We start from the raw sequence: 24,419 nt of genomic DNA on the forward strand, positions 1-24,419 counted from the left end.
AAAAACCCTTGAATGAAGCCGTGTCCTTGTGCAGAGCATAGAGCTGCTGCTTGCGTGCGCAGAGCTGATGTGCTGCTCCTTCATGTTCTCCTGCTGTTTTTGCTACGCAGCCAGGATATCACTGGCGATATCTACTACTTCAACTTCGCTAACGGCCAGTCCACGTGGGACCACCCCTGCGATGACCACTACAGAGAACTTGTCGCTCAGGAGCGAAAGAAGCTGCTGGCACGCGGCGGTTTGAAAAAGAAAGAGAAGAAGAAGAAGGACAAGAAAGAAAAGAAAGACAAGAAGGATAAGCAGTCACCGAAGCGACCCGCTGTGAGTAGGCCCTGCTGCTTGCGGTGACTCTGGGGAGGAGCAAGAAGGCTGGCTGAGGATGAGTGGCTGTGAATTAGGGGGCGATGCTGTACTGGTGCTGCTTCGGAACGGGAACAGCGATCGCCTGGTTGCTGGGTCACACACACACAGAAAACTTGGGAAGTTTTGGTTTAGGCGGCCACACCCCTAGTGGCTGTGCCGCAGCCCCATAGCGTTGTTGCTGAGAAGCAAGTGGGCCAAGGCTGCTGGCGCTAGTCGTAGCAGATATTGACTGTTCTTAAGGAAATTTAGACAAATACCCAAATACCTTAGTAATGCTAAGGTAAAGACACCATGTGGCAGGAAGGTCCTGGGACTTTTTCCTTAGCCACTTCCATACAGAAACTCCTCCCCCTTCCCAAGCCTGGCTTGTGTTTAATAAATCAGCTGTGCGATTCTGGGAGATCCCAGGCCACTTCCCAAGAGAGGGGCTCCCCTGGAAGGAGGCTGCCCTCCTCCCTTGCCCAGCCGGCCTTACCCAGCGCTTTGGGATGCCATCGGAACCAGACATGGAGACTGAGATGGCTGTTTTGCCGTCTGTGGGGTCTTGTCATACCAAGTGCAGCCTCTGCCCCATGAAGTCATGGTTGCCTCTGGCTTGTGCAAACAACTGACCAGAGGTTCTGGGGGATTCTTCTCAAGGACCTTGGCTAAGCGTCAGGCTGCCCATTTGGCTATTGGAATTACAGTGAACTGGAACACGGATTTCCAGCTTAAAAGCATTAAAAACATTTTCGTGTTAGACTTTGAACCTGAGCTTGTTGCTTCTTCATGACGTGGTGTCTTTTGGACAGGGAACAATTATTATCCTGCAGTTGTGTGTGTGAGTGGAGGGAGGGGAGCTGGAAAACACTTGGAGTGCTGGAAAAAATTCTTTCTTTGAAGAAGACAATAAAAGGTGCCTATGCAGGTTCCGTGCATACATTGCTGTGATATCTGGGCACTGAACCCAGGTTTAGATGTGTGAGGCTCTCCTGCTCTGCTTTTGGCAACTGCAGGCATAGCCAAATGCGCTTTAGGTCCCAAGTGATGGCAATTCTTTCCTGCCTTCTGTTAGCCAGTCACAAGGTAAATATCAGTGGGGAAAGAGAGTGTTATTACTGAAGATGTCTTCAACCCAGAAAACCTCAGGCCTTCGATTTGAGTATTTTCTATTATGTGCATACAGATTACTTTAAGTGCTCCAAAATTTGCACACCGATTTGTATATAAATCACTTTAAATATAGCTGTACTTTAAGTAAGGGTTATGTATGTACAGTTACATGTTAAGTTTTAGTTGTTATTTGCTAATATTTATCTACTTAGGAAATGCAGCCAGGGATTCTTCCTTCGACACCCTTTTGCCAAATACCCTGCGCCATTCTGTCCCCTGGGCAGGAGAGTCCCGAGCCAGAACCAGATAGCCAGATTAGAAATGAAGGCCTCTTTGACAAAGGCAAAGGGAGAGCATCGTGCGTAACGGATTCATGGAGGCAGTTTGCAGACATGTGGCCAAATAACCTGCACCCTATTCTTGTATCAGAGTTCAGCAGCCCATGCCAGACCTTAACCGATGCGGTGAAAATTTTAGGAAACGGCCCACCTTTCGGCAGCTTTGACGTAGACATCCACCAGGAGCAAGGTATACCTTTGGCAATACAAGAAAATCTTTGTTCCAGTTCTGACTCACAGTCTGACGATGTAGAGGTTAGGCCAACGGTACAACCTTTGCATGTGTTAAAGAAATCCTATTCGCAAGACTTTGAGAATGTTCAAACTCCACCAGAGTCCCCTGAAGACAAAATCCTGCTCTTTGATGAAAAACTGAAAGGAAAGCAGAAGATTAAAGACGTGATGGATGACTGTGTCCGTAAATCTGATCGTCCTTTCTCAGCTGGAGAGAAATCTACAGGACCTGGTGGGGATGTGAAAAGAAGTCCAAGCTTATTGCAAGCCAGAGAAGAAAGGTTTTACTGCAGGAACCTTGAAATGACTCTTTTTGATGCCAGTGCCACAAATGACTGGGGTTTGCAGGAGACAGTTGATGCTCCACACGCTCGAGAAGAGCTAAGCTCCCGCACCAGAGTATCTCAGAGCAGAAGTAAGAGAAAAGTTCAAGGTGGTGAGGCTTTGGCTCAAGCTACCAGTCTCTGCAGGAGCAATGAGAGCAGCAGCAGACCTGAGAGAGAGGGCTCAAAGCAAATGGATCTGACGAAACTAGGAGTAGATACAAAAGGAGACGGCATGAATGGTGTGCTAGGGAGCCTACCCACGGCCCCTGAAGAGATCGTGGGAACACGACACTGCTTCCAAAGAATAGATGCAAAGGGAGGAACTGATGTGGGTCTTCATTCCGCAGTGCATCTTACATCGAAACATGTTTTTTCATCTGCCAAAGACGGCTGTAAAGATGACGAAAGAGGCGGTTTGATGTCAGAGTGTGATAGCAGTGATTTGGACAGTTCTCAGAACGATAATGCACCCCAGATACTGGGAGTCTCCTCTCTACACAATGAGTCTGGGAGACCGAAGGACGTGTACTCTGTCACAGAAGAGCCTGTGCTGCCTTGTCCCGTCCTGGGATCATCCCTGTCTCAGATATTAAGTCCTGCCAAGAAGTCAGAGAGAGAGTGTAGCTCCAAGGACATGAAACTGTGCCACGCGTTGCAGGAATGTGAAGAAGGTGCCAGCCCAGAACCTGACTGTGTTAGTTTTTTGGTGGATTCGTGTGGGAAATGCACTGCCCGGGAGTCTAATGGTGCTGGAGTGCAAACAGAAGTGAAGGAAGAAAATGGCAGGACAGATCAAGCTCCCGGAGCGTGGGGAGATGAAGTCCCAGAGGAATTGCATCTTCCCCCTGAGTATCTCCGTCAGATGGCTGACTGCCAGGGAAGCACCAGTCTCTGTCAGCACGTGGAAGCGGAGCTGACCCAAACCAGACAAACTGCTGAGAATTGCAGCAAAATAGAGGTTGGTGAAGGAGCAGGGGGGAACGAGGTAGGACTAAATCCTTTGTGCTGGCACTTCTGTTGTAAACGTTTCTGGAGACCTGAGAGGGAAATCTTGATTTGTAGCTAACTTTCAGGAGCAAAGGGAGAAAGCAGACTGCTGGAAGTTATATAAGGAAATGTGACATCTGTTATAGTGCCTTTCCTAAAGCTCAAGAGGTAGGATGAAAAATCCTTTGTTCACAATCCTCCTTGCATGGCAAACACTGTACAATTTACATCTTGAATTAATTTTGTATTAGGACAGGTGCCTTCTGCACTAAAAAAGAGGTGATGGGCAGCAATCAAATGGGATTGCAATATTGAATACAAAACCATCTTTAATCATGGCACTAAGACCCTTTGTGGTAAGCACAGTATAAACTCAATCTTTTTCTTGTAAATCCCACAATCTAAATTGAGAGTGAAATAAGTTATTTTTAGCCTAATTTTGCTCACTGAATCTCAAGGCCCAGAGCGAGTGAGTTGGTTAAGGCAATATAGAAGCTGTAAATCAAAGCCAGGTCTCCCACGTACATGTCCAGTATCTTGACAAATGGTCTCTGTTCCCTCTTAAATGAGGAAAAACAGGAAAAAGTTTAAATGAGTTAGCTTTCCTTAAAGGGAAGGATTATTCCCAGTGGTTACGGGCGATTGACTTGCAGGCAGGTGCAGTGTAATTTAGCACAATGTAGTCCTTGGACCACTGGTGCTGTGGTCTTAGGACACCAAGATGATTTACAGGTGTGATGGACCATCTATAAACGTAACTTTCTCCTTCCTCTGTGAATACCAATCACCCCAAAAAAGCTATTAGAAGTGGTGCTGCTCCATAAACCCGGCACTCAGCTTGCAGCAGTTGAAGAAAGTGGCAGGTAGTAGGCACAGCTCTCTGACACTGTTTGTACACTAGCACCATGGGATATGTTCTGCACCGAGCCTCCCCGTCACTGGAAGAATGCTCCAGGTTGTTCTGTCTTTGTCAAGAAGTAATTGCCTCATGTTAATAAGAATTTACCAAATCTCTTGTTCTGAAAACATCTCCCCCCACCCCAAACCAACAAACAGCCACCACAACAAAAGCCGTGAAACAAACAAAACCCAAAAAACTCAAAACATCAACAAAAACCCCAACCCTATAAGGGAGGTCACTGTGTAGTGGTAAGGAATTGCTTTGCTCTGCTAGTGCAGGTACCCGTCTGTGACTCCACCAAGTCGCTAGCTTCGGTTTCTAATTAACAGTACGTGCTAGTGCTCAGTTAGCTGATAGTAACTATGCCTATAAATATAGATAAACTGCAGATCATCCTGAAAGTTTTAATTAGCCCAGTGGAAGTGAGTTTATCTTTGCTGAAGGACAGCTAACTTCTACTGCTCTGCACACATAGTTAATGGCCATCTGGTAGGAAATAATTAGTTAAGCCCAGAATATGTAATTTGTTCTGTTACCATTGGCGTGGCAGGGACTTGGTGGAAGAAAGATTGATATACATTCATCTCTCTCCCCATCCCTCAGTGTGCAAGTGAATTAACTCCGTTTTCAGTCTGTAATTTCGTATTAACACAGAGTACAGGAACTGTGATTTATGAATAAGCATGTGCTCTGCTGAAGGAACAGCGCTTGGCTGTACTGGCAAGCTACAGAGAAAATCCTAGCGTACCCCTCCTTCTAGTTTAACCGGTGCGGTGTATCAAAGGCGAGACTTCTTGGGTGGGGAATTCCACAAAGTAAAAGAGAACGGTCCCGCTTCTTGGTGAAGACAGCTCGAAATGTCAGGCTTGCATTGTTCGGAGGGGAGGACGTTGGGTGGCTCCCAGGGCTCTTGCTGTGCTTTGAAAGGTAAAGATGTATTCAGGAGGTTCTTACTGATGTGCTGCCGCAGAACTGCTTTCTACTTTCAGTAGTGGTGGAAAAAGTGCACTTCCACTGGTGTGAGGTAAGGAGGCAGCCTGGGTTTCTGTCTGGAGATGGTAATTGCAGCTTGCGGGGTGTAGGAAACGTTCTGCCGTCAGGGGCTTCTCCTTCACTTGTTCCACGCTGTGCAGAGTAGCAAGGCAAAGCAGGAAGGGAAGCTGCCGAGGTTGCCTAGGATGGTGTGGTGTCGAGCCTCTCCTGGAGGGTGCTGTGTTTGGTTGCGTGCAGGTGTGTGAGTTAGTGTGGCTGTTGTTGTTCTCTTGCTCCCATTTTGGAGTAATGTCTGTTTATTTTCCGGATGACCGTGCTGCTGTAAGGTGAATCACAGCATTCAGATGGGTCTTTGGAAGACAAAACACACGAGTAAATCAAGCTGCTATTCCCCACGCATGTCACGTGCTGGTCGTTGTTTGGTGTTAGCTCGAGAGCAGTTTCTTGGGCCGTAGGTTCGGTGTTAGCAGACAGTGTTTGCGCGGGGGAGCGCCTTCGTTCTGAAACGAGTGTCAACTGCGAGCCCGTGCTCTCCTCTTGCACCCTCTAGTCTTCAGGATCCCCGCTAGCACCTGTGCAGGCGCCCCTGGGGAACCTTGCTCCGTTGCGTGGCCCCGTGGCTTCTCCAGCTGGCATCCTTCGTGGTTCGCTGAACTCGGACGTGGGAAGCTCTGTGGACTCCAGTCTTGCAGCCAGAGGAGAAACTCGGGTAAGACTCTGTCTTCTCTGGAAATATGCCCAGAAAAGCAGGCTCTGCGAGAGGTCACGGGCTTGGCAATACATAGAGGTTTAAAAGGCAGTATTTGTGACCTCTCCTCAGCTTTGAAATATTTCAGACCGTTTAAAAAAACAAACAAACAAAACCTTCCCCAACTATTGCGTGTTTTTTTTTTTTCGCTATTTCTAGGGAGCCCAGTGCCAGATTTTGTACGGTTAGCAGCTTTAAAGAAAGGACATTTTCAGTTACTGTTGAAATGCTGTCAAGTTCATTTTAGGTGATCTTTAATTTCTATCCAAATGAAGCATGGCATACAGCACAGATGATGTAATCTAAAAAATAAAATTTCCACTCTCCTATCTAATGAGAAAGAAAGTGAAAGAACATTTTCTGGATAAAAATAAGACTTACAATCACATTGATTGTTTATAGAATGTGTTCTTCAGGATAATAAATCAAGAATGCTTTATGTAGTATTTTTTTTTATTTAAAGGATAAATCAAATAATATACTTGCAAAACGTTATCCAAATGAACATCTTCACTGAAGGGTTTTTTTGCTGACTTAAGTCCTGATTGTCACTGGCGAGTGCAAACATTTTGTTTTACTGTGTTCGCCCTGTGGAACTAGCTGTATGCCACTCTCTACCTTCACCAGAGCGAGCCAAACAAAACATCTGCTACAGATGGTCGTGACTGAATCACTGTTCGGAGGCACAGGAAGGTTTTGCATATGTTCTTCTTTTGGATGGGAGACCCTTTTTTGTAACAGGAAGGTGCACCCTCATAACGAATGTCATCTCCTAGCTGGCTGTGGCTCTGAAAAACAAGGATAGCTGTGTAATCCTGAGCAAGATCTCAGAACTCAAAAACTTCTTGCCATCGGCAGCTTTCAAAGTCCAGTGGGTTTCAGTGGGTTTGCATCTCCCCTGTTACTTTGCCTGTCCTCTGACTTCCCTTTCTTTTTGACTTTGCAGCCCGCAGAGCCCTGTAAGCCCACTGGCCACACCAAGAAGTTGCTGGGATTGGTCTGTGAAGAGAAGAGTTCTCTGAACACAGTACCTTTAGATAAAGGGAGAAACGAAGAGGAAGAAAGTGAGAATGAGGTAGTTTGTGTATTGGTTCTTATTCCGTGTCAGTAACTGTAGTGCATGGAGCCTCAACGAATGGAAGACTGGGATGCTACCCCCAGTAACAGCTGCCTGACCATGGTCATTCAGTTTAACTTCAGGCCTTAATTTGCCCTGCACTTCCTGTGTGTGTCGCTTGGTTGCCAAAAAGTGTCTGATCTTTTTTCTCCTTGTGCTCTCTATAAATCAGCATCTGCCACCATGCATTTCTAAGACTAATTGACTGTGGGCTTATTGCTGTCGTGTGTTGCTGTGGCTCTGCTCCCTTATTTCCACTAATTATGAACCCTCAAGTTCCTTCGGTGTGGCCTATGGGATTGCAGAGATCAGAACTCAATTTCAACCATTTCCTTTCTTTGAATACGTTTAGAGCCTCCGTGGGACACGAAGACTGTTCAAAAACCTGCACATGGATGTCAGTGCCTTGGGAGGCAGTTTTGAGTCTGAGGTAAGAAAGACAATGTGAAACAGCCACGTAAAACTGCCCAGATAGAAGAGGAGCTATGACAGTGCACTGCCCACGCGTGGGCTGCGGGAAAGGTGCCCAATGAATGTTTGTAATTCGCAAGAATTAACAGCCTGGAGTGGGGCTGATGGAGAAAGCACAGCAGCAGTGCTGAGTGCAGTATGAGGGTAGCAGGTGTGAGAAGCCAGATGCAGGCTGTAGAGGGGCATGGTGTGGGTACCAGAAGGCAGACTTGTGCTTGAAGGAGAATGCTTCCAGTCTGAGAGATGGCATTTGAGTTGACTGCACGTTTGCACAAGGCGGAGTTTTAATTATTTCTGAATGAAGAAAGAGAGAAGGTTGCGTAGGTGTGATGGGCGAGACAGAAATCAGCTCTTCCAAGGAAGGGCAGAAAGGAGAGGGTCTCAGATCTGAGTGGCACCACTGTGCCCGTTGTGGGAGGAAGGACTGATGGGGAAGAGGCATGGTTTGTTTCCTCAGTGCTTTTTTCAGTCGGTGTAGAAGGAAGGCTCATCCTCTGCTGAAATTGCAGTGGTCTCATTTAGAGAGAGGAGAAGGGAATTTAGTCTGGATACAGCATCCTTGCATTCTCATCCAATTCCACAAGAATCTCTTAGGTTCTTCATAGTGGACTGGCTATGGCCTCTTTTTTTTTTTTTTTTTTTGTGTGTGTGGTAATGTGAAACCCGTTTTCTATTTTGCATGCTGATAAATTCCATTGCTCAGGCTCAGAGCATCAGCAATGAGTTTAGTACATGTGTTGCCGTGTGCAGACATCTTGCTTTCCCTGCGGGTGTGCATTCTTTGCCAGCACTTTCTTAGCAGTGATCAGGCTTAAGATGACAAAGGGACAATGTGAAGTGCGTTGCAAGCAGCTCTAGTGATTCAGCCTGTTTGTGCTGACATTAATCCTCTCTTATCACTTTGAAAATTCTGTTTCAGTATCTGAAAGGCAAATTAATTTCTCTTAAAACGTTTTCAGTATTTCCCTCACCCTTTTCACAGTACACAAAAAAATCAAGCTGTAAAATACTTTGGAGAACCTTTTGAACAGCACTGGGCAAGAACTGCAAAGGTTTCTGTTAAAGTGGATGTAAAAAAAAGGCTCAACTCTCTCATCTCCAAACAACAAGAAGCCCGTTGGAGCCCAATTTGTCACTGAAATGCTAATGTGTCCAGGAGCAAAGAGCTGTCCTGGCATTTCAGTGACATGGTGGGGCTTCAGGAATCTATTATAAAGTGGCAATTGCTGCCCAACAGCCAAGCTCTGTCTTAAAAGCTAGTAAATCAGATATCTCAGTCCTGATAAACTATTAGTGCCCCAATGAAAAATATAATTCACTTGTAGCTCCATGAGATGGCAGTAGAAAAACATTCTTACGAGTGAGCGCTCAGCCTGCATCCCAAACCATTCTCCAGCTTCTTTTCAAAATGGAGAGAAGGAAGGAATTCATAAAACAAGCCCTACAGAAAGTAAATCTAACAAGTAAAGGGATGAAAAAAGCTGGTTTCGTGTAGTCTGCGGATCAGTGTCGAATATCCATATTCAAAAGAAATATGCGAGGGTTTAGTGACTTACTGAGATGCAGGGAAGTTGGGTAGAAGTAGAGGCCGCACTGAATATGGCACAACTGTCTGGAAGCAGAGACGGGCAGAAATGCTACCACTTTCAGTGGCCTCTTGTGGAGCAAGGAGTAATTTAGCTGGGAAAAAGCACTGGAAATAAAACCAAAGACAGATGCTGGGGAACTTGAGGTGTGAGGTTTATGTGTAACAGCTCAAATGTCCTTTTAGGAAGAGGGCCTCCTCTAGGTGGCTTGGTTTGCTTGGCTGTTCATGGGGTTAGTTCTCACCTGAAGCCAGCTTTCTTGCCTCCTGATTTCCTGTGATGGAATAGTTGCTGCAGATGTGCAAGACTGCTGTTAAAATGTGAAAGAACTTTGGGAACCCCTGAAAGGGGCAAGTAGAGGAAAAGACCTGGAAGCATCTCACTCTGGGTGCCTGGAGAGAGGGTCCAATGACAGCAGAAGTGATCCGCAAACTGCAGAGCCTGCAGCTTGGGAAGCTTTGGTACTCTGCCTTCTGTACAGGTCAATCTCTGGGTAAACAGTTGGAGTCAAGGGGGTCCTTTATGTGGTGGGGAATTAACATGCAGAGCTCTCTTACCAGATGGAAACGTGTGAAAGAGAGCAGTCTCTGTAAGTAAACATTGCACAATACAGCATACATCTTAGTGCAGAGATGTATGTGCAGGAGGCAGCGTTGCTGGTTCCAAGGCAATTAAGACGTCCATAAGGTGCCAGTGCAGCGATGAGTAGTTAAGGGGGAGGAATGACTGGTGGGTTCATTGCCTTGCTCTCTCCCGTCCTGGGGAAGCCTGGTGAAGAACTGCTGTAGTAAGTCAGCAGTTCTCACTCGTGGGAAGTAGAGCAAGCCTTGATCTGGAAAGAGTCTGGTGCAGTCTGAACAGCAAGTTCACCGGGCGGGCCAGCAGTAGAAGCAGCACCGGTGTGTGTGTGCTGGTAAGGAGAGTGCGATGTGTGGGAGTCTGAGGCTGTGAGCCCCTGAGTCCGGGTTGGAAAGCTCTTCAGCTGGAGGGGTTTCCACTGTCTGGGTGCACGCAGTAGTGAACAAACAGGGTGCTGACTTGTCACGGGTGGATGGCCCTACCAGTGCAGAGAGGTGTGTGTGTGACTATTTGCTAGCAGATGTCACCCCATCCATTAGGAGAACAGCAAAGCGGAGGAGGAGAACTTTGGCAGCCGCTTAGCCGATGTCACTGAAGCTCGTCTCCAGCACCAGAGGAGTCCCGCAGAGGAAGCTGGCAGTCTGAGAGAGGTGACGAGTGGCTCTCTGACATCACGGTCCCGCTTGCATGATGTCATTGAGCTTTGCATGCCGTAGGCAGCTTCCAGTGTTGTGGTGTGGATCTCATAGTTGCTCGGCTTGTTTCTCTTGCTGGTTAAAGTACGATATTTACGGAGAGGGGTGCAAACATAAAGAACAAATGATTCCCAGATGAGGTCTGCCAGACCTATCCCACTCTGTACTTCTCTGCCTGAGAACATCCTGAAAACAGGAAGCACGTTCAGCTTTCAAAGGAGTTCTGTATGCAGTATGAGTATTTTTCTTTTTTTCCCCCCTTTTTAGAGACAGAAAGATGGTGAAGGTTTTTGTCGTAATCTCTCATGTTCAAGCTGTTACACAGGATGACTGTGCCGCTTTGGATTTTCCTGAGATGAGTAGGATTCAGTTTTGGTGTCTGCTGTTTATGCTGATTGCTTTTCTCTGAATTGGATGCCTTTCTAAAACCTGGTCCCCATGTGTTTTTTTGTTTTCCCCCACTTATGCTGATCACTTGAAGTCTGGAAGCAATATATCTGATAGGGAGAAATTTCATATTTTTTAGTGTCACTCAGCCACAGGTAAAATGTGTTACAGCTTGTGAAAAGATCAGCTAAAGCCAATTATAGCCTGGCTGACTCTTCCTAGCTCTGAAATCCATAGAAAATCCACCGTCTATTTTTGACAGAAGGAAAACCTCCCTTCCCTTCCACCTGTGTATCTGATTCTCCAGAAGGGGGAACTGTGTGAGTTGCACTAGTGATCATTAAGGCGTAATGTTAACAAAAGTCTTGTCTGCATCTGTCCTTAAAATAGGGTTCTACCAGCTAAAGAGGTTATTCTGGGATATTCTAGTAACTGAGGTGAATTTGCCTGGAGAGAAATCTTTTTGTGTGCACAGTATTAAAGGCCACATCAGTATATTGCTGTGTGCCTCTCAAAGGGAAATACCCGTTTCCTGTTTTTAAGCATAAGAATCCTGGTTGGTCTCATCTGGCGTACCTTTTCTTGGGCGTTGTCAGATGTCCTGGGAGAAGGTTCTCATAAAAACTCTAAAACCAAACTATCCAAACGGGAGCACAATCGGTGACTGGTCTTTCCAGACGTGCTTATCCCCAGATAAGAGGGATTATAGCAAAGACGGGCCGACTGGAGGATCACTGCAGAGATGACACCTGCATACAAATTTGTCTGCGTTCTGGACCAAAGGTGTTATCAAGGCCTTTGGAGAGCTTCGTGTGGCTGGCTAGTGATTCAGTGGTGTTTGTGAGCCTTCGCTAACCAGGCACTGGGCTGGAAACAGGCCGTAAGCTTTCATTTATTACTTGGCAAATTGCAGGTGAGTCTCTGAACTGTAGTTTTTTTGGAAAGTATCCAGTGATTTGATTTCTCTGTCCTCCCCTCCGGTTTGATTGATGATTCTCTCAGCCCTGAGAAGGTCTCGCAGACAAATGACATGTCCAAGACATCCCTTCGGTTTCCCGCAGCTCCGTGTTTAAAACTGACAGCATTCCAGTTGCACTTTGATAAAAATACATCGTTAAAATATGCAGTCTGTGTATGGTACACGCTGTACACAGGATGCAGCTAATGTTTGACAAGACACCACAGCATTAATAAAACAGCGAGAAAATAGGAAGTGCTAGCAGTTTTGTTTGCATACTGATGAGGGAACCTTTTCCTGCTTCCTCCTGGCTATCACGCTTTTTATTGTCGGTTTTGTGGGCCTCCCCACTGCTGGGAGAGGCAGCCAAACCTTTGGGTGACTAAGCTTTTGGGATTGTTTTTCCCAGGGCCAGTGGATTCTGCCATTTCTTAGTCTAGAACATTAGCTGGTCCTGGTCTTGTTCTGAGCTCAGAGTGGCAGCTTAAATCAGGGCCTGTCTGTAAGTTTGTGCCACTGGACGGTGGGGTGGCTGCATCCTGCCTACCCTTCTCTAGTTATTTCAGGCAGAAGTTAAACATCTGGTAATTCTCCTGCAAGCTTCCATCTCTCGCTGAACAGACTCAGCGTGAAAGCATGGATGAGCCTATTGCAGAGCATTTAAGGTGCTCCCAGGGACTGATGATCCCTGCAACAGACACTGCTAGTGCTGAGACCCCATGAATACAAAAACAATAGAGTAAAAAAAAAAGCCTCAACCCCAGGAAATGAGTGGGTTTATCTTAACGTTCCTTTCCTTTGAGATGGACTGTATGAAAATAAGTCAAATCGGTCTCGTTGAAGTCACCCAAAGCTTTGTGATTTTTTTTGCTTCTTGCTGTAGAAGAACCCATACTATTTTCACCCCAGCATCTTCCCAGAGAAGGGATTAAAGAATGTTGTAGCTGTAATTGTGTTTGACTTGCTGCCTAGAAGGAGTCTTTAAAATCAAGACATGCCGAAGAAGGGCAAGAGTCTTCCTTGGATGCTGATGATGCATGCCCTCCAACGCCGGTTAAAGTCCTTTCCGGAGATGCTGACGGTAGCCTTTCTGGCCAGAACAAAGGGGATTCTGATGGGAAACTCGCTGGGAATGAACTACTGGGCGAGAGAGATGCTGAGGTGGAAGGTGATGTCTCGGCAGCTGATGAGCTGCCACAGTCTCTGGAGGAAAGGAGAGCAACAGGGACAGATGTGCCCGGCAGTCCCGTGCAACCCAGAGCTGCGTCTCCAGATGCTGAAGCTGCTGAGGCAGATCAGCTGGCAAGCCTGGCTGTCACCGTTGACACCGTGTCTGTTGATGAAAATATAGTAAATGAAATGAGGGAAGAAGCAGCTGATCTGAAAACAGACAGCAGGCTGGATGCTGGCAAAGTAAGAGACCTGCCTGCACGGATTGGGTTTGGTGTGGAATCTGCTGTGGCTCTTCCCATTGCTTTGTAGGGCCTTGATTCAGGGAAGCACTTGGAACACTTACTCATCTTCTGTTAAGTCAGCATAAGTGCTTTCCTAATCAGCAGCCTGTTCCTGGGGGGGCACGAGTGCTCTGAATTCCCAGATCGGCAACTTTAGTACTGAGCTAGGAAATATTCTTCTATGCGTACACAAAGTGCTGTCCAAAGCAACTGACAGGCAAAAATCCTGGACGGGGCTGTGTGTTTCAAGTCTTAGAGGAGAAATAAGTCTCAGCTTTCAGTGCTGCCATCTGTACTAAGCAAGCAGGTTTTATAATGAAGTTCACACCAAGCCCAGCTGTCCGTGCTGCTTTGTTTCTCTCCTTCTGTTGTTTCTCTCAGCTTATGTAGAGATAGGGCAAAAGTGTAAAGTGAGCTGCCAGTTGTGATGTTTACAGCTCCGCGGGAGGATGCTGAGAGGGAAGCGTGAGCTCAGCGTGGGGAAGGACTGTGGGACTGTACCTGGGGGCTGGCTCCAGAGCTGCAGCTCGAGCCTGGAGCCTTCCTTCCTGTCTGTGCACTGCCTCTGTGATGCTGTCTGAGAGGGAAACGGGCGGACAGCTGGCGGCAGCGGGCTGGAATGAGGAGCTCCCTGTGCAGGCCCCGGCAGGAGGTGGGCTGCGCTGCATCACGAGGTGCAGGTGGGGTAACAGCCTGGACCCCGCAGCTGGGGGGTCAGGCGCACACCTTCCAGGTTTGTTCAGTGTCGCGCAGAAGTGTTAGCGTGAGACCTGATAAATGATGTCTCTCCAATCTAATTTTCCTCCAGCTAATTTTGATGACTTATCTCATTCCATTGATGGACAATGTCTAAGAAATTATAAACTGTAAAACTGAGCCTAAAAAAAAGTGCTCTGTCCTGAAGAGCTTAAAGCTGAAAGCTTTGCTTTTATAAACACCATCTGCGTGCTTTCTTTACGTTTCTGGGTAGTTGTGCTGAAGTCAGCAGGACTGCACGGGTGCTAGTGGTGAACAGCTCTGCGTTGTTTCTCGATGACTGGGAACACAGGAGTCCTCGCTGCACGGGGACACAGCACAGCAAGGTGTTGGACTTCTGCAGTCACTGAGGAAGCATGCTGCTGTTCTGGGTGGCTTCGCACACTTACTTGGTGGTCTAGGGAGATCTCAGAGCTGTGGAGATTCTTGCAGAAGGAACAGGACCATAAGCAAGTGCCTTTTATCAGGGATATTCGAAGAGCACTTCTTTGTCCTCCCCAGTCCCATCCTCTGCACCTGCCTTCCCTCCCCAGTCCTTTCTCTGTGGTGTTTCGTGATTGTCTTGTGGGTCACACCCTTGGTCTTTCCTAAGATGTTCAGTCACCTCAGACACATGCTGTTTTATTTCCCAATGGTATACAGAGACCAGATTTGTCTTCCGAGTATCATTTGACTTCTTTTTAGTTGGAAATGCCTAAATGAAGTGGCAGGGCTAGCACATCTACAGGCCATAATGCGCATCTCCTTTCAGCTTTCAAAGGCATCTGAGACCAGTGAATGTGTGGAGGACTTGCAGGCTTCCAACCGCTCAGACCACGACCTGATTCAGCATATGGTGAGTCGCTAAAAGTCCCTCTCCCTTGAGCATGGGCTTTGCATTCCCTGGGAACGTGCAGCCAGTTTAAGATCATGGCCATCTCGTGCACTCTTACTGCCCTGACTCCCTGCTAAGCAGTGACATTACAGCTGTGGCGCAGGCCACCAACGTCGTCCTTTGTGTAGCTTTGGTATTCAGCGGGGTTCTTGAGATACTGAAGCACAGTTGTGCTTAGCAAATTCCTGAGCAAGCACAGGCTTTATCAGATGAATGACTTGACCAGGAACTGCCTGTGTACATAGAGCAGTGTCGGCAGAACCAGCTCTCACTCCCAAACCTTCTCTTACTCCATGGCTATGCTTCCCAGGGAGAAGCCAGCCCCAGGTCAGGCACTCAGAAGCGTTCGCAGGTCTGCTCTGTGAGGTCCTGACGTGGGTATTCTTGTGGTGGGGAGGCTGTGGTACTTCCATGGTCAGGTGTGATGACAGGCTTTTACCGAGCGGGAGCAGAGACTGCAGAAAAGTGCGGGTTCGTTCTGCGGGTGAGGTAATATCCCTGCAAAAGTAGGTCGCTCATAGCTGGGACTCCACTCAGATAATTGCAAAATGGAAAATAATAAGCAATATAAAATCATGCTTTAAGGGACTAAACAGCTTTTTCTATTGGAAGTGTGTATGGCTGGGCGACCTGGCTTCTGAGTGTCCCAGAGGAAGAACATGCAGGAGGGTAGCCCTGAGATGGGGGGTGAAGTGCCCATCAGCATCTCTTTGTCTCTACAGGAAACTGCCGCTGCCATCTGCCACTGGGAGCAGAGGCAGCATGGCCAGAAAATGGCTGAGAATATCATTATTTACCAGTGTTAGTACAAGCCTGTGTTGGCAAGTGGCTGCTGCATCAAACGATACCTCTTCTAGTGCTTGCTTGTGGGCACGTGTACACACACACACACGCTGTGTCTGCAGCCAGGTGCACGAACCCACTGCCAGTCGGGAGAACTGTACGAGTGACCGGCCTGCGGGCAACTTGCAGGAGCGGGCTTTTAGGGAAAAAAAAAATCTCAGAAAAACCTGCAACAATATTGGAAATTGGGTCGGGGGCCGAGGGGGGAAATCTGCTGCTTGCTGTAGACGTGCTGTGTGTCACCCTGCCCGCTGTGACCTGTGGCATGGAGGAGTGCATGGGGTGGTATGGCAGAGCTCACTGCCCTGCAGCAATTCCATGGCGTCCTTGAGTGGAACTGCAGTCCCCTGGCACCGCAGGGGGAGTTTCCTCCGGGATCATCAGTGAAAAGAGCCTCGCTGCAGCACAGTGCCACTGCCCCACCTGTCATCCACGCAGGTAGCTCTGGGTAACCCACGGTGTCTGCCTGTGCCCCTACAGCACGGGGAGCAGAAAACCCAGCTTGCTGCTGGTCAAGCCGCTAGCAGAGCCATCTGACTGCAGTACAGATATGATCTGGTCTTGGATGCAGGCCTGAGTCTTGATGTAGTTGTCTCCTGTGTCCTGTAAACCTTTGTAATTGTAGTAGCACTAGATGTTTGAACTGACTTGCTATCAGTGGAATGATGAGCATGGATTCCAAACTGCGTTTGGATTTTATTCTAATCTCTCAGGAGCTCTGGCAAAACCAGCGCGTGCTTGTCAGACACTGATCGTTTTCTTTCTTCTTCAGGACTTGGCTTTCCAGAGTCATTTTTCTGAGCAGGTACTGGATGTGGGTGTTCTGTCTCCTGTTTTAGACAGCCCCATGTGCAAGGTAAGTGCTTTACGTGTGATCAGGGACCAATCTCTGAACCAGCAGGTTAAAATACTGCATTGTGGTGTACTAAGCACAGGATGAAGCTGCTGGCATAAGGTTTTGAGGCAAACAGGAGAGAGATGTTAAGCACCCTGCCTTTGGGGCAGGGATTGGAGCAGCAGTTCTGGTGCACTATTTTATCTGCAGAGAAGCAGGTAGTTGCAGTCCTTCCCATGAGGGGAAGCTATACAACGAACATACTCTTCGAGTAGAGGTGATTTGAGTGGTGCATGTGTGCGGGCTCACAGACACGTCCTTTCACTGCCCCCACTACAAGTGTAGACAACTGGCTTTTCCAGAGAGTGGTGGGAAGCAGAGTCTATTTTACTTTTTTTCTTTTTTATTTTTTTTGTCCTTTTCTTTCTCTTAAGCAAATAAAGAGGACTCGTGTAGCAGAACACAATAGTATAAAATGAAGAAAAGGAGGTTGCGTCCCCTTGACAGGTTTTGTAATAGGGAAGCCTATTGCTGAGCATTTGCTTGTCTTGCCTGCTTTCATGTAGCTGCGAAATAGGATCCGTTCAGTGAGTCTGTGGCATATGGGGGAGCGTACATATGCCTGCACGTGTCTGCTTCCTACATCACATCAGCCCCATATGTAGCTATGTTAGGGCAGTCCTGACTGGAGAAGATTACTGTGCCTCTTGAGGTTTTATCTTGTCTTCTCAGCATGTTACTGAGTTGTCTTCCGCAGCCCCACTTTCCTGTTGAGCCATCCCAGCTACCCCTCTCCTGCACCATCCTCTCAGCTCATCAGCGCGTTGGCTGGAAGAGCGTGCTGCATGGGGAGGCAGAGGGTCAGGCTCCAGCTGGGGTTTACTCAGCCTTGCTCTGATTGTAAGTGAGTTGATCAGCTGCACTGGAGGAGACCTTGAGTGGCAAACTCACCACCTGTCCAGCAGAGAGGAGCAATCCAGTTTGTTAGGTTGTCTGGAGAATACACCTGTCCTCTTGTGCCTAATAATGAGCATAATCAGATGTGAAGGGAAAACAAAACATATGCCTGCTGTGTTCTCCCCCTCTCCCTCTTGCTACAGCACAGTCCTCGTGCATACAAATGTCTTGTTGGAGCAGGCACGTTTTGAGTTTATTACAGCCTTGTCTTGAGGAGAGAGAGGTAGGTTTGAAATGGTGCCCCCTGCAGAACTGCAGCTGCTCTTTTCTGTTGAAAGACAGAGGCTATTTTGAAATGAGACTGGATTGTTGCAATGTGTTTACTTTCATGCAATGAGCTTGCCTTGCTTTAAATATGTTGGCAAAATGCTCTCTTTCAAAAAAAAGACTGCCTCTGTGACACTACACGTGCGCAGCATTGGAAGCTTTTGGTTAGCCTGTTTTGGCAGGAGCTGTGGTAGATTGCAGAGGCAGTGTGGGCTGCTGCCTGCAAGAGTTGACTTCTCTGCTGGCAATGGGGAGGTTGATCCTTTCACCCTTCACTTAGCAGGCATTTGAAGTGTTGGCATCCTGCTTTGCTGGCATCATTGCTGTGATAGCGGTGAGGAGCTGGAAGCAGGCATGGGATCTGAGCTGTTGTGTGCTGGAGACCGTGGAAATCCTCCTGTCGAGGCCCCTTGGGGGCTATGCTCTGCAGAGAGAAGACGGCCTATTATCTGTCATCCTGCTTTCATGTGTCCAGGAGCCTGGCTTTGTATTGCGAGCGCGTGAGATTTTTCCTGTGGGACTCAGCCTGGTGTTTAAGCGGGACAGAAAACCAAGCTGCTAGCAGTATTTGGTGCTTCCTCTGGGACTGCTGGGGATCCTGAGGCAACAAGAGGGGCAAGACTCCAGCAATTTCACAGACAGGGCTTAAAAGCCAGCCCTTGTTCCCTGCAGGCAGGCGCTCCAGTCACCTTCTCAGTATGTCCGGAGGTATCTGCAGTCGGTGGTTTCTGCGGAGGGACTGCCCCTGGGAAGGCGTGTTGGGCGGGAGTGTCACGGTGGCCCCAGGCTTGAGCTCAGCAGCATTACTCTGTAACCGGTTATCTTTATTCCCCGAAAGATCTCGTTCTTCATTTGTTTGGCTTCTCTCCTTTCACAGGCGGCACAGCCTGGTTTGAGCCAGGAGATGTTTGTAGGGCTCCTCAGCTCTCAGGAGTTAAGTCATTATTTAGGCTGGGGTGGCAGGGAGCTGCCTGGGAGAGCTCTGACCAGGCTGATGTGATGGAAGGTGACAGCACTTGCAGGGAATCCTTCTGCTGTTTGCTCTGCTGAACATTTGCATAAATTACTGCTGTTTTAATTGCTTTTTTGGCCCTGCTCCACAGTACATTCCTGCATGGCAAGGGAAGAGCTCACCTGCTGTTTCTGTGGTCCCCAAGAGCTTATGAGTGGGCTACTCCTCTCTGGACAAGAGACCTCATATCCAGAAGCCTCAGCAGGCAGGATGAGCTGTTAATCCTTTCTCGTGTGGGACTGAGAGTTTGGAGAGGGAAGCTGTTCCCCCTCCCCAGGCGAATTACACAACGCGTGTTTGTGTGGCCCTGCTGGAGGGACAGAGGTGCCTGGTAGCTGGCAGGTGGGAACAGGAGCAGCTGACTATTGAAACAGCAAGTACTTGAATATAAACGTGTTTCCTATTTCATAAGTAAGCCATCTGAAGTCACTCTGAGTGTGTTACCAAGGGAGCTGGCTTTGTCTGCAGCTCCCAGACGGATTTCTGCTGGATGGCGTAGTCAGCAGTCTGTAGGTAGATGTGGCTGCATGAAGTATGCTGCCCATCATCATCTGTTTGAGAGCCAGGATGCAAGGCAGGATCAAGTCCTGTTGTGATTCTGGTCACAGTCAATATATCAATGTTATTGTTACTTGGATGTGTTAAGATGACCTTCAGGGCCGGGGGGGAAATAACCCAAGCCTGTGCTAGGAGTGCTGAGTCCTGGCAGAGGGCTCATCTTCTGTACTGAAAAAAGCCAACCTGAGCCCACAGTCTGACACCACAGCCTGGAGAGCCGAGCTCCCAGATGTCTCTGGGCTGATGGATCTCTTCCTCCAAGGTGCCCCTGCAATGTCTCGAGACTTTGGTTCCATTGCAGGAGAGGAAGCTAACACGTTCAGCTGGGCATTCTGGAGTACTCTGTGATGCAGTTTGGTCCGTGGGCTTGGTGCTGGTGTGTTGGACCAGGGTGGCACTGCTTTTCAGCGGAGCCTCTGTGAGGTCCTGAGAGGCTTTGATGGCAAAGGAGCCAGCGAACTCCACACTGTTTGCTTTTACCTGCAGGCCCAGGAGCTGGGAGGAGAAGAAAAAGATCAAAGCAAAGCCAGTATAGAAGAAGAGCAAAGCAAAAGAACAAAAGCTGCTGAGAGGTATGGTACAACCAGTCAGTGCTAGAAAGGAGGCATGGACAGCTTTAGCTCCAGATGATTTTCCTGTCTTGTCTGCCTCTGCTGTGCTGTAGTCACTGTAACCTGTACAGGAGCTCCCTGTAGGACATCCTGAGACCCTGCAGCTTCTCACAGGATTTCTTCCATTCAGTCTTTCTCCCACCACCTCTTTAGTATTGTCTCAACAGATTTCAGCTTCGTTTCAGCTTCTGGCTGGGAAGGCTGCAAAACTGCCTGCCTTCCACTTCCTTGCGACTACCCCCAGCCGTGGAGCTGGCCTCTCCATTTCCCTTACAGCTATCCGACTTTGCTCCAAGGTTGGGGACGTCAGTCTCTTGCCAAGACGGTCTGACTTTGTCCTCATTGCGTTGTGCCTTATGTCATTTACCCGTAGGAGACAGGCACTGGCCATTGCCTGCTAACAGACCTTCAGGTTCTGAGGCAGGTCCCAGTCTCGGTCAGTACTGGTTCTGCTAGGCTGCCAGCTCTTCGCTGGGAAGAGCCATAGCTGGAGGCTCCCGGGGCCTGGCTCCTGCTACTGATGGCAGGGCAGTTCAGCTCCAGTGGGAACAGTTCCGTTCAACTTCCTCCCACAGGGGTGGCATAGGGGAAGTCACTGTTTAGCCAGGTGTGAGTGGTAAGCTGTTTTATTGTCCTGGTGTGCGGACATCTCTAGAATGCAACAGCTGTTACCCCGAGAGCAGCGCAGGCTTTCCAGACCCTTAGTTACTGTGAGAACTATAGACTCTCTAGGGGAGCTATTTCCCTCCTGCTTGTGGAGACTTGTTTAAAACAATTGGAATATTGTGCTGAGCAGTGAGCTCCATGGTCTCCTGAGCTCCCGCTCTGCCTTTGAGAGTTGTAGCATGTGGCATTTATAGATGAGTTGTGTCCAAACTCTTAGCTTCCACACAGAGCTACACAGCACTCTGGGGCACTGGGAACCAAGAAGCTGCTGCCTGTGCCAGGAAAACTTGTGAACAGAAGAGGTTGCAGTCCATCTTAATGACTGGCTGCGTGCACTTGGGATTCACAACTTTGTGCTTGGAGGAGCTGTTCACGTGAAGGTCCCTGAAAATGTGTTCTGCCCCCAGGAATTGTCTCCTTATCACTTGGTACCTGCTTCCCAGCTACGTGTCCTCTTGCTCTGCCTGCAAAGCTACCTTGTGCTTGCCTAGTCTCTCTTCTCTGTGCTTCCAAGATGAAGTAGAACTGTAGATGTAGACATGCCTGCCAATATTTCTCTCTCTAATTTAGACAACAACTTGAGTATTACTAATAGGGCTGATGTATCCTGGGGAAATCCTGTAAGAACTTGCAAAGAGAGGGAGGTAATCCAGCAACGAGATTCAGTATTTTGAGGTTGACAGACGCATTAAATCCTCAGCTGCCTGTTACTTTGGCAGGGCTTGAGGTGGTGTGAATGGTTTGGCTCTTGGGAGCTTTCCTGGGGTTTTGGCAGCCCTATATTGGACAACGGAGTCCCCTTGGCAGGCATGAGCTGGTGCTGCCGACTGCCCATCTAAGTCAGCTGCACGTCCCATCTTCCCTCTGTCTTTGTGTACCTGGAGCAGCCACGAGAATCTGATCTGTGCTAATTGATATTCTGTTACCTTTTTTGTGCTGCAAAGTGAGAGGGATCAGAGTGGTTGTGAAACATCAGGACAGAAGTGTGTTGCTTTAGGAAATCCCAAACAAGACGAGGCGGTGGCCCTGGAGCTGGCGGAGGGATCGCTGGATAGCCTAATCAATCTGGAAGAGCTTGCTGCCCCACAGAAAGAGTAAGGGCTTCGTTTAAGTTCGTTTAAGTCTCTGGTGTTGTAAGCATAACAGCTTTTGTCCTCCCCTCCCCGCCCCCATTACTGTTTGAAGGTACTGTGTGATGTTAGCACGCTAGGAGATGTGGCTTGGTGGGCACAACAAAGCTTGAGAACATCTCCACGTGCAAATCCCAGCAGCTGTTCCGTGGCGAGAGTGCCAAGGTAACAGTCTGTACGCGAGGGTGAGAACAGCAGCTCAGCCCCTGGGGCCTGGGGCGTAGGGCTCTGTGGTATGGAGAAAGATCTGTTTGCTTTGGTCTTGGAAAAGCCTCCTTACCGGTGTCGCTAACAAGGCTAAGCACTCACACACCTTAATAAACATTTTCCTACAGATCCTGAGTTCTCTTGCTGAGTACTACTGAGGTCTCAGTGTGTGTGGGGGGAGGTAACCACTTCACTTTCAGTCACTGGGATCACTGGTTTGAGATAGTGAAGTCAGAGCACACGATGGCAGAGCTCGGGTTCCCTGCAAAAGCCAGTGGTCTCTCATGGTACTAAACAGGTGGTGTTTGCTGGTCTGTTCCTGCAGCTCCACTGCAATAGAAGTGAACACGCTGACCTTGCTTTCTGTGTCGAATGACAGATCAGCAGACGTAATTGGGAAAAAATAGGCAATGGATCTGTCAAGACAAAGTGGTGGAGTAGCAATCCTTGGTGTGAGGACAAGCACAGCACCTCCCTTTTTATTAGGGATTGTTTGTGTAGATGTGTGTGTGTTGGTTGGATGGCTTTTAAAACAAAAATTAGAGCAAAAGCAAGAGATAAAAAGGTAGAAATGCCCGCGTTGCTCTGCAGAGCAGCCTGATAAATGGTACCTCCTGTAGGCATCTGTGCAGTTGGCCCAGAGCATGTGGTGTTACGGGGGAATGCTGGGGAAGCAGGATTTTTTCAGGACCCTACTACCCTTTCCTCTCTCTCGTTCTTTTGCTAATGGCTGCATGAGTAACCTTTTCGCTCTGACTAAAGGTTATATTACTAGAGCTATTATTTCCCTGATTCCTGGCAAGACAGAAGTCTCTCTGCCTTATGCTAGCAGTCTTAGAGCATGATGAAACCTCACTGCTTCAGTTTTCACTAGCAAAGAATAAAAATGTTGTCCTTAGACTACTCTTCATTTGTCCTCCTTCCCCTTCAGCCTCTTTCAGACAGACCTTATAATTTTGCTGTTCTATGTCTGGGAAAAAAAAAATAAAACACACACACAAAAAAACCACCTTAATTATAAACAGATTGGTTCTGAATTTTTGGAGAGCTTAGGGCATTCTGTTGCCTAGGGCTGGCAAACTCCCAGCACACTTTAGATTGCAATTGCAGAAAAATACCTGGTCCATCAGAAGTGTATTGCCAGTCCCTGGGTTAGAAACCAGTACTGATTGCATCTGCTTTCATGCCTGGCAGTCAGATCCATGTTTTCAAAGCTACTAGGTCCTTCACGAGGTGCGGCTGTGTTACCCTCACAAGGTGAGCTGTAAGTGTGCCAAAAGAAGAGTCGTTCAGGACCTAAGTGCTGTTAGGGCTAGGGTCAGTAATTTATCAGTCCGAGGGTCTCTGGGAGTCGATGAGAGTTCCAACCAGTGGTGCCTGGGGACACTCCAAGCTGTTATCTCAGATAACATGCTACTCGAAGCTTGGAGCCTGGGCCGCGTATCCCTCAATAGCCTTGTGGAAAATGCTTTCCTGGATCTGCAGCTGAAAAAGTTCAGGGTGTGAGGCCCGTGAGTTTGGCTGGCAAGCAGGTGAACGGATTTATTCTCCAGGAATGTTGCAGGGGACGCTGGCAGGAGGAGCTCTGTAGCAAGGTTGTCTTCTGCCTCCGTGTCCTCCACCTGCCTCCACTGCTGTTCCTCGCCTCCTGTGAGCTAAACAGCAAGCGTTCCGCAGCAGCCTGCAAGTGGCTGCAGTCTAGGGGAGCTTCTGCACATCCTTTCCCTTCGTAGACTGGCAAGCTTGTAGAGTAGGTGGCTTTGAGATTTTTGGTTTGGAGGTGATACTGTGTGGGGGAATGTTGCTGTTCCCTTCGTGTTACTCAGTTCTCTCACCCTTTTGCCAAAGGAACTTTCTTTTTTTGGTAGGCAACCTGAAAAGGAAATAAAACAAGAGCAGTCCCTGAGCCAGCCTAGTGAAGAATCCCTGGAGGAAATAGCCAAGGAGCTGGAGAAGGAGATTGAACGAGAGAAAATGCACTTACTGCAAGCAAAGGAGGAGAAAATTCAGCAATTCCAGGAGGAGATGTGGCAGCAGGAAGAAGAAGAAGCTCAGAAGCTTCATCAGCAAAAAGAAAAATCCCTCAGGTACTCTTCTTTTGTCCTGTTTCCCCCGAGCCTTTCCCAGCTGCAATTCACTGTTGGTGGCAGCAGGTTTGTGCTGTGTTCTAGGCCACCACCTTGAAACGGGTGCTGCTTTGCAGAGCTGTGAGTAAAAGAGGCAAGAAAAGGGCTCTCGGGGTGGGAAGGAGCATGGGACTGTCCTGGCCCAGGCAGTCCTGCGGGTGAGGATCTGCACATCTTGAAATGAGCAGTGGTCCGCTGTCAGAGCTGTAAATGCTCAAAGCAGCTATGCAGAGGATGCAGTCTGCCTGAGGAAATCTCTCTCCAGTACAGACAAGAGAGCATCTTCCTCATGTCCTGCACAAAGAGCTACCATTTGGTACACGTGCAGCTTTCATATAGCTGTGAACC

General features: G+C 48.2%; 1 protein-coding gene across 14 annotated transcripts in view; it reads left to right on the plus strand.

Moving 5' to 3' along the window:
- Positions 1-24,419, plus strand: part of CEP164 (centrosomal protein 164) — a 43,841-nt gene that overhangs the window by 5,603 nt on the left and 13,819 nt on the right. For 4 of the 14 annotated variants that reach the window (XM_040534162.1, XM_040534158.1, XM_040534156.1 and 1 more), the window contains exons 4-15: positions 111-321; positions 1,668-3,338; positions 5,785-5,943; positions 6,929-7,057; positions 7,452-7,529; positions 10,275-10,385; positions 12,748-13,188; positions 14,737-14,820; positions 16,475-16,558; positions 19,818-19,903; positions 21,553-21,702; positions 23,814-24,032. In XM_040534162.1, the coding sequence (XP_040390096.1) occupies positions 111-321; positions 1,668-3,338; positions 5,785-5,943; positions 6,929-7,057; positions 7,452-7,529; positions 10,275-10,385; positions 12,748-13,188; positions 14,737-14,820; positions 16,475-16,558; positions 19,818-19,903; positions 21,553-21,702; positions 23,814-24,032 (3,423 nt within the window). The remainder of the gene's footprint in view (positions 1-110; positions 322-1,667; positions 3,339-5,784; positions 5,944-6,928; positions 7,058-7,451; positions 7,530-10,274; positions 10,386-12,747; positions 13,189-14,736; positions 14,821-16,474; positions 16,559-19,817; positions 19,904-21,552; positions 21,703-23,813; positions 24,033-24,419) is intronic. The other 10 variants (XM_040534167.1, XM_040534166.1, XM_040534169.1 and 7 more) reach the window with 8 other exon arrangements.

The sequence above is a fragment of the Cygnus olor genome, chromosome 22 (genome assembly GCF_009769625.2).
Source record: "Cygnus olor isolate bCygOlo1 chromosome 22, bCygOlo1.pri.v2, whole genome shotgun sequence".
Taxonomy (NCBI): domain Eukaryota; kingdom Metazoa; phylum Chordata; class Aves; order Anseriformes; family Anatidae; genus Cygnus; species Cygnus olor.